Genomic DNA, 11,364 nt, shown 5'->3' with positions numbered 1-11,364 from the left:
AATAAAAGAGCGCGTAACACTGTCCATTCTTGCCTCACGTGTGGGTCAGTCATAATCTGAGCTACCAGTGTCTGTGCATTTTTTGCTTTGTGGTCATTTTCAAGCACATTTTTCTGTATTTTAGCTAAATAAATTTCAGTATGTTTCCCGCTTTGCTAGTGGTGGGTATCAAATTTGTCAAAAATAGGGAGACCTGCCTCGGACTTACTTAACCCAACCCAAAACATGCTACATCTCTAGGAAGAATAGCTGGTAGTTAATGGAGGTCAATTATAAATTCAATTAAATACAATCAATGAAATTATTACATAAATAATAGGGTCTACTAAGAAAGTGAAACATTGACATCGCACACATTGATAGCCTACTTGTTTTTATTAATAACTCTCAAAGCATAATTTTTTTAAGTGATCATAGTGTACGTTTTTATTCCATTTTTAGTCAGCCACACAGACAAAAACAAGAAAGGAACTAAGAAATGTAATTGTTCAAAACTGAATTATTATAATCACATCATTTCTTACACTGTGTTATATTTGAACAGTGCTTCGTACCATTTCCAAACTTCTTTTTTGTTGGACACTCTTTAAAATGCCATGCAGATCAAAAATAAGTACATTTGTGTGTCACTATAGCTTTCAGTATAGGCATTGCACTCACATACAACCTGCTACAGAATACAATAAAATGTAGCTTCTCAACATTCATAAGTCAAATGGAATGGTATTTTTTCTGTAAAACAATAAATAGCATAATAAACTCAAAAGCAGCAGCATTAAATATAACACACCAATGCAATTTTTACTAAACCATGTATGGGTTCCGCAGCATAAAATTTTTGAAGGATACTAAAAATCCATTTTGACCTTTGTGCCAGTTTTATGGTGATAGGTCCAGTAACATCTGCATTTTGATGTTGTAACAACAAATTCACTCTTCCAGCTCACTTTTAAGATATTGTCCCTTTAAAATTAGGAACGCAACCTTGTCTTTTATCAAACTCCTCTCACCAGTCAGAAACCTCCATAAAATCTTCCAGTTCACTCATAGTAATAATATCACGTGATCCATATCTTGAGTTTACTAATTGCCTGTCACCTTCTGTTATTGCCCCTTGAGATCCCTGTGTGTTGTAATCTACATGGTGTGCTTTGTCCGCTTTATTAACTGTATCCATATAAGGAGTCTTATCTGGGCTGTAGCTAGTTTCAGAGCCTCCCTGTCGGTGGGCCATGCTTGATCTGATTGTTTGTTGGTCCTGAATGACAGTCGCTGGTGTCATTGACTGGCCAGAGGAGGTGGCAGCAGACTGGTTGCCTTTGGAGTTGCTAGAATAACTTTGATATTGTGCATTGCTTGAAGTGTTCGGTTGTAGGTTGGCATGTAATTTAGCTTTTAGGTGAGGTTGTGGGTACCCATGGAGGGGTTGTCTTTGGGGGGCATTTCTACTGGACTCACGTACATTCAGCTGAACATACTTCCCTGTTTCTGGGTCAAAGAATGTCTTTGTTTTTACCTCAACGGGCACATCCACAACATAGTACTGACCAGAGCCTATATCTTGCATCACTCTTCTTTGTGTATAGGATTGTGAAAAGCCAGATTCGACTTGGTACTGTGTGACTGGTTTTGGAGCATGATGGTGAGTAGGAGAAGAGGGGACTTTAGGAATCGACCTTGGGGCGGCAGAGGTGGAAAAGGAGCCAGGATTTTGTAATGAAGGGACAGATACTGGAGTAGAGGTATGTGGGGGTGAATTGGGAAGTGAAATAGGCCCGGTAGCATGTGGAGTATGCAGAGCACGCTGGTGAGAAGGCTCTGAGTGTGACAAGGACACACTTGATCCAGCAGGGGGAGCACGAGCTATGGAAATTGGAGGTGTAAAGTGAGGAGAGGCCACAACATCAGAGTTGGCAACTTCTGACATGGAAGCCTCATATGAGTCCTCTGTCACATCTTTGGACAGTTCCTTTTTGAATCTCCTAGTAGCCAGTCTTTTAGCCCGCCGCAGGGCCTTCTCACTCTTTGGGGGAACTGCAGGAGGTTTTCCAAATGAACGTGATACATCGCTGCTAAAGCTGCATGCCGATTCAGGTCTATCTGAGTCATACAATGCCCTTATATCTGCAAGGTCGGTTGCATTGGTGGCAAAACTCTCCATGTCCTCCGACATATTGCTGATGATGGAACGTGAGTCTTCATCATCTAGAGCAAGGCTTCTTCTTGAAAATGGCCTGTACTGTGGAAGAGGGGTAGAAGGAGTTCGGCACCTTAATGTATCTAGATCACCCTCATTTTTCTCCCAAACTCTTTCCATTGGCGAACCAACCCTGAATTCATCCCCAAAATTCTTATGGAAACGTGGTTTGATGGACTTGGTGAGAGAAGATCCTCGGAGGGTGTTGTCTTTAACTTTGAACATGGAGGGTTTGGTTCCAAAAGCTGGGGAGGCTGTGGTGGAGCGGGGTTGAGAGTGGGCTGGAGATGCAGGAGCATGTGGCCTGCTGATGTCATCTACCATGTCAGGTCCGTTTGCATTGCTTCTTTTTTGAGGAGATGAGGGTTTCTCTGCTTCTGCTGAGGTCAAGGAGTAATATTGGAGAGCTTCTTTATCAGAGATATTTTTTTGTTCCTCCATTTGAGCTGTTTCCTCCTGATTTACTGCTTTCCTTGTGCTTGAATCCTTCTGATTCCGGGGTAGGTCCTGGCCTCTGAAGGGTCTTGTATCTTTTCCTTTGTGTGTTTGATTTTGCGCAGAGCTTTGATGATGCCTTGTCATTTCCTCTTGAAGTTCAGCTTCCCTCTCTTCCTCAATCTGTCTTCTGATTCTCTCCTCTCTAATATAGGCCAGACGCTTCTCTTCCTCCTCTTCTCGAGCGCGTTTTTGCTTTTCTATAAGGGCTTCTTTCCTCCTCTGTTCTTCTATAGCAGCTTTTCTCAGCTGCTCCTCGTGAGCTTCTCTTCGTTGCTGTTGTTCAAGAGCTTCTCTCCTCTCTTCCCCGATTATAGCAGCTGTTCTCTGCTGCTCCTCTTCAGCTATCTTTCTGCGCTGTTCCTCGTGAGCTGCTTGTCTTCTCATTTCTTCAATCTGAGCTAGTTTTTTCTGTTCTTCTATAGCAACATTTCGCTTTTGTTCTTCTAAAACCTCCCTTCTCTTTTGCTCCTCAGTCTCAGCAGCCTTTCTCAGCTGCTGCTCTTGAGCCGCTTGTCTTCTCTTTTCTTCAATTTGAGAAAATTTTCTCTCTTCTTCCATTGCCACTTTTTGCTTCTGTTCCTCTAATTTAGCTTTTCTTTGTTGCTCCTCCTCCAGAGCTGAAATTCTCTTTTGCTTCTCAATCTCAGCAGACATTCTCAGCTGTTCCTTGTAAACTGCTTGTCTTCTCATTTCTTCCATTTGAGCTATTTTTCGCTGTTCTTCTATAGCTTCTTTTCTTCGCTGCTCTTCCTCAACTATCTTATTTTTTCTCAGTTGTTCATCTAGAGCATCTCTTCTCTGCTCTTCTTTCAACACAGCATGTCTCCGCTGTTCTTCAATCAGAGATTCTTTCCTTTGTTGTTCCTCAGCAGCAGCTTTTCTCTGTTGTTCTTCAATAACAGCTCTTTTCTTCTTCTCTTCCTCAATAATGGCAGCTTTCCTTTGTTCTTCCTCTGCCATCTTCCTCTGCTGTTCTTTTTGAGCAGCTCTTTTTTGCTGTTCCTCTAGAGCAGCTTTTTGCTTTTGTTGTTCCATAGCAGCTTTTCTTTGTTGTGCTTCTTGTGCGAGCTTTCTCTGTTCTTCAATAGCAGCTCTTTTCTTCTGTTCTTCAATGATGGCAGCTTTCCTGTGTTGTTCTTCCTCTGCCTTTTTCCTCTGCTGTTCCTCTAGAGCAGCTTTTTGCTTCTGTTCCTCTAGAGCAGCTTTTCTTTGTTGTGCTTCTTGTGCGAGCTTTCTTTGTTCTTCAATAGCAGCTCTTTTCTTCTGTTCTTCAATGATGGCAGCTTTCCTGTGTTGTTCTTCCTCTGCCTTTTTCCTCTGCTGCTCCTCTAGAGCAGCTCTTCTTTGCTGTTCCTCTAAAGCAGCTTTTTGCTTCTGTTTTTCCATAGCAGCTTTTCTTTGTTGTGCTTCTTGTGCAAGCTTTCTTTGTTGATCTTCAATAGCAGCTCTTTTCTTTTGTGCTTCAATAAATGCAGCTTTTTGCTTCTGTTCTTCCAGAGCAGCTTGTTTTTGTTGCTCTTCATATGCAAGCTTTCTCTCTTGTTCTTCAATGGCAGCTTTCTTCTTCTTTTCCTCGATTATTGCGGCTTTCTTTTCCTGTTCTTTCTCTGCCATTTTTCTGAGCTGTTCATGTTCAGCTGCTCTTCTTTGCTGTTCCTCTAGAGCAGCTTTTTGCTTCTGTTCTTCCAGAGCAGCTTTTCTTTGTTGAGCTTCTTGTGCAAGCTTTCTTTGTTGATCTTCAATAGCAGCTCTTTTCTTTTGTTCTTCAATAAGTGCAGCTTTCCTTTGCTGTTCTTCCTCCGCCTTCTTCCTTTGCTGTTCCTCTAGAGCAGCTTTTTGCTTCTGTTCTTCCAGAGCAACTTGTTTTTGTTGCTCTTCATATGCGAGCTTTCTCTGTTCTTCAATGGTGGCTTTCTTCTTCTGTTCCTCGATTATAGTGGCTTTCCTTTGCTGTTCTTCCTCTGCCATTTTTCTGAGCTGTTCACTTTCAGCTGCTCTTCTTTGCTGTTCCTCCAGAGCAGATTTTTGCTTCTGTTCGTCCAGAGCACTTTGTTTTTGTTGCTCTTCATATGCGAGCTTTCTCTGTTCTTCAATGGCGGCTTTCTTCTTCTGTTCCTCAATTATTGCGGCTTTCCTTTGCTGCTCCTCCTCTACCATTTTACTCTGCTGTTCCTTTTGAGCAGCTCGTCTTTGCTGTTCCTCAAAGATAGCAGCTTTTCTTTGCTGTTCTTCCTCTGCCAACTTTTTCTGTTGTTCTTCAAATGCAGCTTTCTTCTTCTGTTCTTCGATTATTGCTGCTTGTCTTTGCTGCTCTTCCTCTGCTATCTTCCTCTGCTGTTCCTTTTGAGCTGCTCTTTTTTGCTGTTCTTCTAGCAATAGTCTTCTTTTTTGCTCTTCCATCTGAACAGCATTTTTCTGTTTTTCCTCTAAAATGGCCTTTTTCTGTTCCTCTGCTTTTCTTTGCTGCTCTTCATTGGCTCTTCTGGTTTGTTCTTCGAGGGCAGCCTTTTTCAGCTGCTCCTCTTTAGCAGCTTTTCTTCTCTGTTCTTCAACTTGAGCCACTTTTTTCTGTTGTTCCTCTAGAGCAGCTCTTCTTTGCTGTTCCTGTGCATCTGAAGCAGTTTTCTGTTGTAATGTCCTGTCCTGTCCATCTGGATTTGCTTCTATTAACAGCTCCCTTTCTGACAGTTTTTGTTGCTCGTCATTATTTACAGCAGACATCACATTTTGCCCTAGAAGACTTCTTTTCTCTGCCTCCCATTTGCCTTTATCATGTTCCTCTGCATGCCTCTCAGCCTCTCGTTGTTTCTTGCGTCTTTCACGGATCTGTGCCACAATGGCCTCCCTCTCGAGAGCACGCTGCTCCTCTTCTCTCTGAGCAGCTCTCTTCTCTTCTTCTGCTTGTTTTGCCCTACTCTTCTCCAGCATGTCCTTAATTTTATCCTCTGTTTTTTTCACCCCATTATTTGCTTTGTCTTTTGATGTTTGGTCCATTGGACTCTTTTGTACCTCTGCATTTTCTTTGGCTTCCAGTTTAAACATCCCAGTTCTTTGGTGTTGTTTATCTGTGATGGGGAACACAACAGGAGTAGGTTCTTTGCTCACTTTAACTTGAGTGCTTGGCTGATTTTGTGAACTTTTCTCTTTCACAAGATCCTCTTGTGAGTCCATTGTGAACACTGGACGTCTGCTATGACGACTCTGAATAAGTGGAAAAAAGCCTTCCTTTTTATTTGGGGGCTGTTCCTGGAGAGTGTCTTCATCGTCTTTAGAAACAATCACTTTAAGTCTGGCATAGTCCGCAAGTGCCGATATCTCAGGTATGGGGACTTTTGGTTTTGGTTTAACTTCAACCTTACTATCGGTACTATCTGGGAGTGTTGCAAAACCTCTTTGTCTACCTTTTGCCATGGGATGTCTTCTGATGTGATGTGATTGGCCAGCTCCTGGTTTCTCATCTTTATCACTTTTATCGTTTGGACTATTGTCTAATTGTTTTGAAGTTTTAATATTCTGATCTTGTCTGCTTGCTGAACTAGGTTGGTTTGGCAGAGATCTTGGGGGTTCCCTTTCCTGAGCGACAGCTTCTGAACTTTGTCCCACGTTTGTGCTGTTATTATGTGGTCCAGTATCTCTTTTGTCAACCTGGAAGTAACCCTCTTCCATTGGAGGGTTTTTGGTTTCATCTTCATTTGTATCATTTGTAGTCTTTTCATTTTCACTACTTTGACTGGTTGTATTATTGAGATTTGGTTGATTTTTCAGTAACTGTGCTTGCTTTCTAACACTGGATAATACTTTTTGAACATCATCATTTGTAGTTTGTGTGTTGCTTTGAGTTTCTTTCTCAATAACAGAGCTATTTGAAGCATTTCTTTGTGTAGCTTTGTTCACATCTTCAGTTACTGCTGGCACAACTCGAATAGCAATGCTGTCAATATGCAAGACATCTTCAGTATTATCATTGCTTGTTGTAGATACAGATATGACTCTCTTCATTTCTGTTGTAGGCAGTACCTGAGGAGCCTCAGGTTTTGCTCTTATCCCAACAATCTCCTCTTGACCTTTGATACCAGTGATTTCCAGGACAGCATTAGGAGGTCTGTTTGCATTGACTTTAGTTTCTTCTGCTATTATGTCCTGTTTGTTGGCAGGGGGTTGTGTTTCAGCCAACACTTTATTTTTAGCTGGTACAGTAACCGTGGGGGGCACAACTTTTTCAGCCAGGTGGTCAGGGAGTAGTGTTTCCCTCTGGGGTCTGTCATTTGGTGAAGAGCTTTTCTGTTGGCTAGTTTTCTCAGTAGTGCTGTCAGTAAAATTCTTGTGTGTCACTGAGTCAGTTTCTTTCATAAAATGCTTGGTTTCAGTATAATCCTGTTCATTTACACTGAGTTTCTCAGAGAGGATGTTTGTTTCAACATGTGGACCATGTTTATCTGTATTATGGCACCTTACACTAAGAACATCTTGCTCTTTGTTTTCCTCCCTCTCTGAAGGATTTCTTTCTCTCACTGTCACCATTATTCCCATGATTGATAAAGAGTTGTCTTGTGCAGAGATTTCATTCTCGAGTTGAATAGAAGGTGCTGTGTTTTCAATATTGACATTATCTCCTTTCCTCAAATGATCTTGTTTTACTAATTTGTCCTCATGTTGTGACTTCATTTTCTTGTCATCTGTGGGAGAACCAAATTTTTTATCCTTTTGAACTGTGTGATTCTCTCTCATTTTAAATGACATTGTACTTGTACGTAACTCTGTATTTGTTACTGTTGCCTCTTTTTCTTTTGCATGCTCATTGTTTTTCATCTGTTTCTGTGGAATCTCTGCAGGCTGGCTTGTAGCTGTAACTGCAGCAGACACTGTGCCATCATTCATTGTCCGTTCTTGTTTTTTGTAGACCTCCTGTGATGGTGGCTTCTGTCGTATGGTCATATTCTGACCTATACTCGAAGGCTTTGTTGGATTTTTAAGTCCATCTTTATTGGCGAAACCTTCTTTGATTGCAGATATTTCTTTTTCAGCATGAGCCTTTATCTTTGACGTCAGAATCTCCTGTTTTGTCTGAGCTTTCTCTTTATGGGTCAGGCCTTTCAATGATGTTTCTTTACTTGAACCTGTCTTTTGATCAGTTGACTTTGTCTTTCTTTCTATAGGAACCTGTTTTGTAACATCTTTTTGTTGAGAAATGTCATATTTCTCTACTTTCTCAACAGGAACATCGTTCAGCTTGCATGCATCATTTTTGAGGACAGTCTCTTTAGTTGCATGATCAGGCAAATTACTTTGTGACATTGTACAGTTGTTGATGAGAAGTTGTTTTGTATCGTCTCTCGGCTGAGCCCCACCTGAGTTTTCTACTTTTTCAATTGGGGCATCTTCTTTGGTAGAAACATTTTCACTAACTTTCTTTGAATCTTCATGAGCTGGTACATTACTAACAACAGATAATTTAAAATCTTTGGATGATTCACTATAAACATATTGACTTCCTGTTGGGTCATCATAAGAATTCTTAGATTTTTCATTGTCATCTCTTGTGTCAGATATTACGTCACTGTTTGTCTGTTTATCCTGGTTTGTGTCCACCTTGTTTTCTGTTACTTCATCTTTTGTGTCAGGTACTGTTGACTGTTCATTGACATTGTCTGTGGTAGAAATTGTGTTTGTAGCAGTACCTTGGCTGTTACCATATTTTTCTCTTATGTGCTCTAAGTCATTTGCTCCCCTGTCTGCCAGGTCTGCGCTTGTGACTTGTGGCTCTTTGGCTAATGTATGAGCACTCTCATTTTCCTGCTCAATAAGTTCATCTTCATCTTTCTGAACCTTCTGCTCTCCCTTCTTCTCTTCCTTTATTTTGGCTAACTCCACATTGGTTTTAGCTAATTCAGTCTTGGTCTGTTCCACTTTATCTAGTTCACATGTTGCTGGCTGTTGACGTTCAAATTTGGATACATTTTCTACATTATTCACATTTGTTGCATCTTCTTTGGGTATTTGTTGTGTTTTTATTTGTTCCTCACATATGAGATTATCAGTAACTTTAACTTTTAATTCTTTTTCATCTTTTCCTTCTTGTGATTTTGGTACTTCAGTTTCAGGTGTTTTATTTTTAACATCAATAATTTCTATGTCTTTACTTTCTTCTGGTTTTGTATTAGCCTGACTCTCCATTATCAGCTCAGTTACAGCTTGTTTGGCTTCGTTCCTGTCTTCCTCTATCATTCTCTCAACATTCTCTGCTCCTACTTGCTTCTCTGTGGCCTGTTCAGTTGTGACCCTCTCCTCACCACTGGGCTCAGGTTTAACTTGCTCTATTCTGGCCTCCTCGCTACTCGCTGCCAGTTCACATTTTATGAGCTCCTCTTTTAGCCCCTCGGTGTTAGCATGTTGCACTATGGGCTGCTGTTTCTCTGGCTTGGGTCTGTGGAGCTCATTCTCCATCATGCATTCCTGTTTGTCTGTCACCTCCAGTATTTCAGGGTGATCTGAATTTGAGTTTTCTCCTCGTAGCTGTTTTATAATTTCCTCTGCTGTGGGGAGGTCCTTGTCTTGAGCATTTCTGTACTTTGTAAATGCTTCTTTTTCCAAATCTTCTTTGTGTTGCTGTGAATTCGACTTTGATCTTTCTTTTATTTCATTTATCTCAGCTTTATACAAATTTGACTTATACTGTTGAGAAGAGACTTGCTCGTTAGTGGCCTGGTCTGTTTTTGAAATATCCTTTACTTGTATTTGTACTTGTTCTTGTACTTGTTCTTGTTCTTGTTCTTGTTCTTTCTTTTCCTGTTTGCTATTTTCAAAGTGTCTAGCTTCTTTCGACTGCATACCTTTCATCCCATTCTCTTTTATGGCCTCCTCTTTTCTTTGGCCTAATTCCTCTGTGGATATAGGCATCCCTGCTTGACTAGAAATGATGGTTGGTTTTTTAGACTCTTGATCATAATATTTATGATTGTCTTGAGGAGCATAATTTTCTTTCATTTTGATTTCCTTATTGAACTCGTGGGATGATGAAGGAGCATAAATGTCTCTATATGTTCCAGGCTGTTGTTGTGTATTATAGACAGCATTACCTGTATTTGCCAGATGAGGTGGGGCATACTGTACCATCTCATTTGAAACATTTGCAGTCCTCTGTGGTCGTGTGCCATAATTTTCCATTACCTTTTGTTCATAATTGTAGTTTTGGACATTTTCCTGCGTGTTTGTTCTTGAATAAGCATTTATATTTTGATAATTTTGTGCTGAGGGAATTCCTGGCTTCTGTATTTGTTGGCTATTGGTCTGCCCCCACATGTCTTGGGAATAAACATTATTATAATCATATTTGTTCTCTTTTAGTTGATTATATCTGTCCACCCCTGTATATTCCCCACTTGCTGCTTCATTAAATTGCTGCGTGCTATTATCTGTAGTTACATAGTCTCTGCTCTGGACGACTGCACCAAACCTCTGCACTTCTGTGCTCTGCTCAAGGTTGTTTACATAATTCCCTCCTCCTTTATCACTCATGCTTTGCTTATATGGAGCAAAAGATGATATATTTTCATAAGGATGTTGTCCATTAGCCAGCTGAGGATTTGCGTAATACTCATGTGTGTATCCAGTAAACCCGGGATGAGGTGCCACTTCACCTTGCATCTGTGCTCTATAGTATTCACTGGAATTTTGTCCCGAATAGAGCTGTTGGGAATTCTGTGTGCTTTGAGGAAATTGTGAGAATTGGATATTCTGCTGCATCCCTGGACTATGAGGCTGGTATCCATATTGACCCACATCTAATCTGTTTCCTCTGTCTTCCATAGGATTTACAAATTTGTATTGGGAGTTTTGCATGTGTTGGGAATTCTGTAGCATTCCTGGACTGCGGGCCTGGTATCCATATTGTGGAACATTTAATTTGTTGGTACTGTTTTCTACAGGATTTACAAAGTCTGGTTGAGAATTCTGCAGGTATTGAGAATTCTGTAGTAATCCTGAATTATAAGCCTGGTACCCATATTGTGGAACATTTAATTTACCCATGTCTATGGGATTTTCAAAAACAGGTTGAGAGTTCTGTGTGTGCATTCCTGGACTATGTGCTTGGTATCCATACTGTTGAACATTTAACCTATTACCTCTATCATCCTGTGAATTGAAAAGTTCATTAGAAGAACATTCTGGAACATCTATAATAAAGTCTTTTGGTTCCTGCTTGTATTTCTCCTGTGCTTCTTGACCTTTAAATGCATTAGGACTGTAGGTTGCCTTGACTCTCTTCCTATTGTCTTTTAGATTGTAAAGCAGGCTAGCAGCTTTTGATTTGTAGTTAGACATTTTGATGTCTGGAGTTGCCCCTCGGCTTTCTGCCCTGACAGGTGCGTGCTCTACTGGTTGTGGTGAAACTGAATGCTGCTGCAATAATTGTTGTGGTTCAGGATGCGCGTAGGCTTGTGACTTTTGTATTTGATATGGGGCTGTGTATGGATAAGAACTCATAGTATTAGGCACCATTGAATCATATGAGTTGAAGTAGTCATTGTTATAAAACCCATCTTGGCTCTGAGTCTCTATATTCTGTTCTGCCATAATCTTGATTTTTTGCTGGAGGGATTTAACTGAGTTGATTGTGTCCCGCACCCGCCTGGACATCTCACTGGAGGGGGAGGCAGTGGAGGGCCGCT

The 11,364-nt window shown here is 40.8% G+C and overlaps 1 protein-coding gene across 1 annotated transcript; it reads right to left on the bottom strand.

Moving 5' to 3' along the window:
• Positions 1-821: 821 nt before the first annotated feature.
• LOC129411619 (trichohyalin) lies at positions 822-9,741 on the bottom strand. The gene has a single exon (XM_055162971.1). The coding sequence runs from the start codon at positions 9,677-9,679 to the stop codon at positions 1,007-1,009; it is 8,673 nt and encodes a 2,890-aa protein (XP_055018946.1). The 5' UTR covers positions 9,680-9,741; the 3' UTR covers positions 822-1,006.
• Positions 9,742-11,364: the final 1,623 nt, after the last annotated feature.

This window comes from Boleophthalmus pectinirostris, unplaced genomic scaffold (assembly GCF_026225935.1).
Source record: "Boleophthalmus pectinirostris isolate CB_2022bp ecotype Guang Dong unplaced genomic scaffold, ASM2622593v1 HiC_scaffold_5, whole genome shotgun sequence".
Lineage (NCBI taxonomy): Eukaryota > Metazoa > Chordata > Actinopteri > Gobiiformes > Gobiidae > Boleophthalmus > Boleophthalmus pectinirostris.
This window is presented reverse-complemented; position numbering and strand designations above follow the sequence as displayed.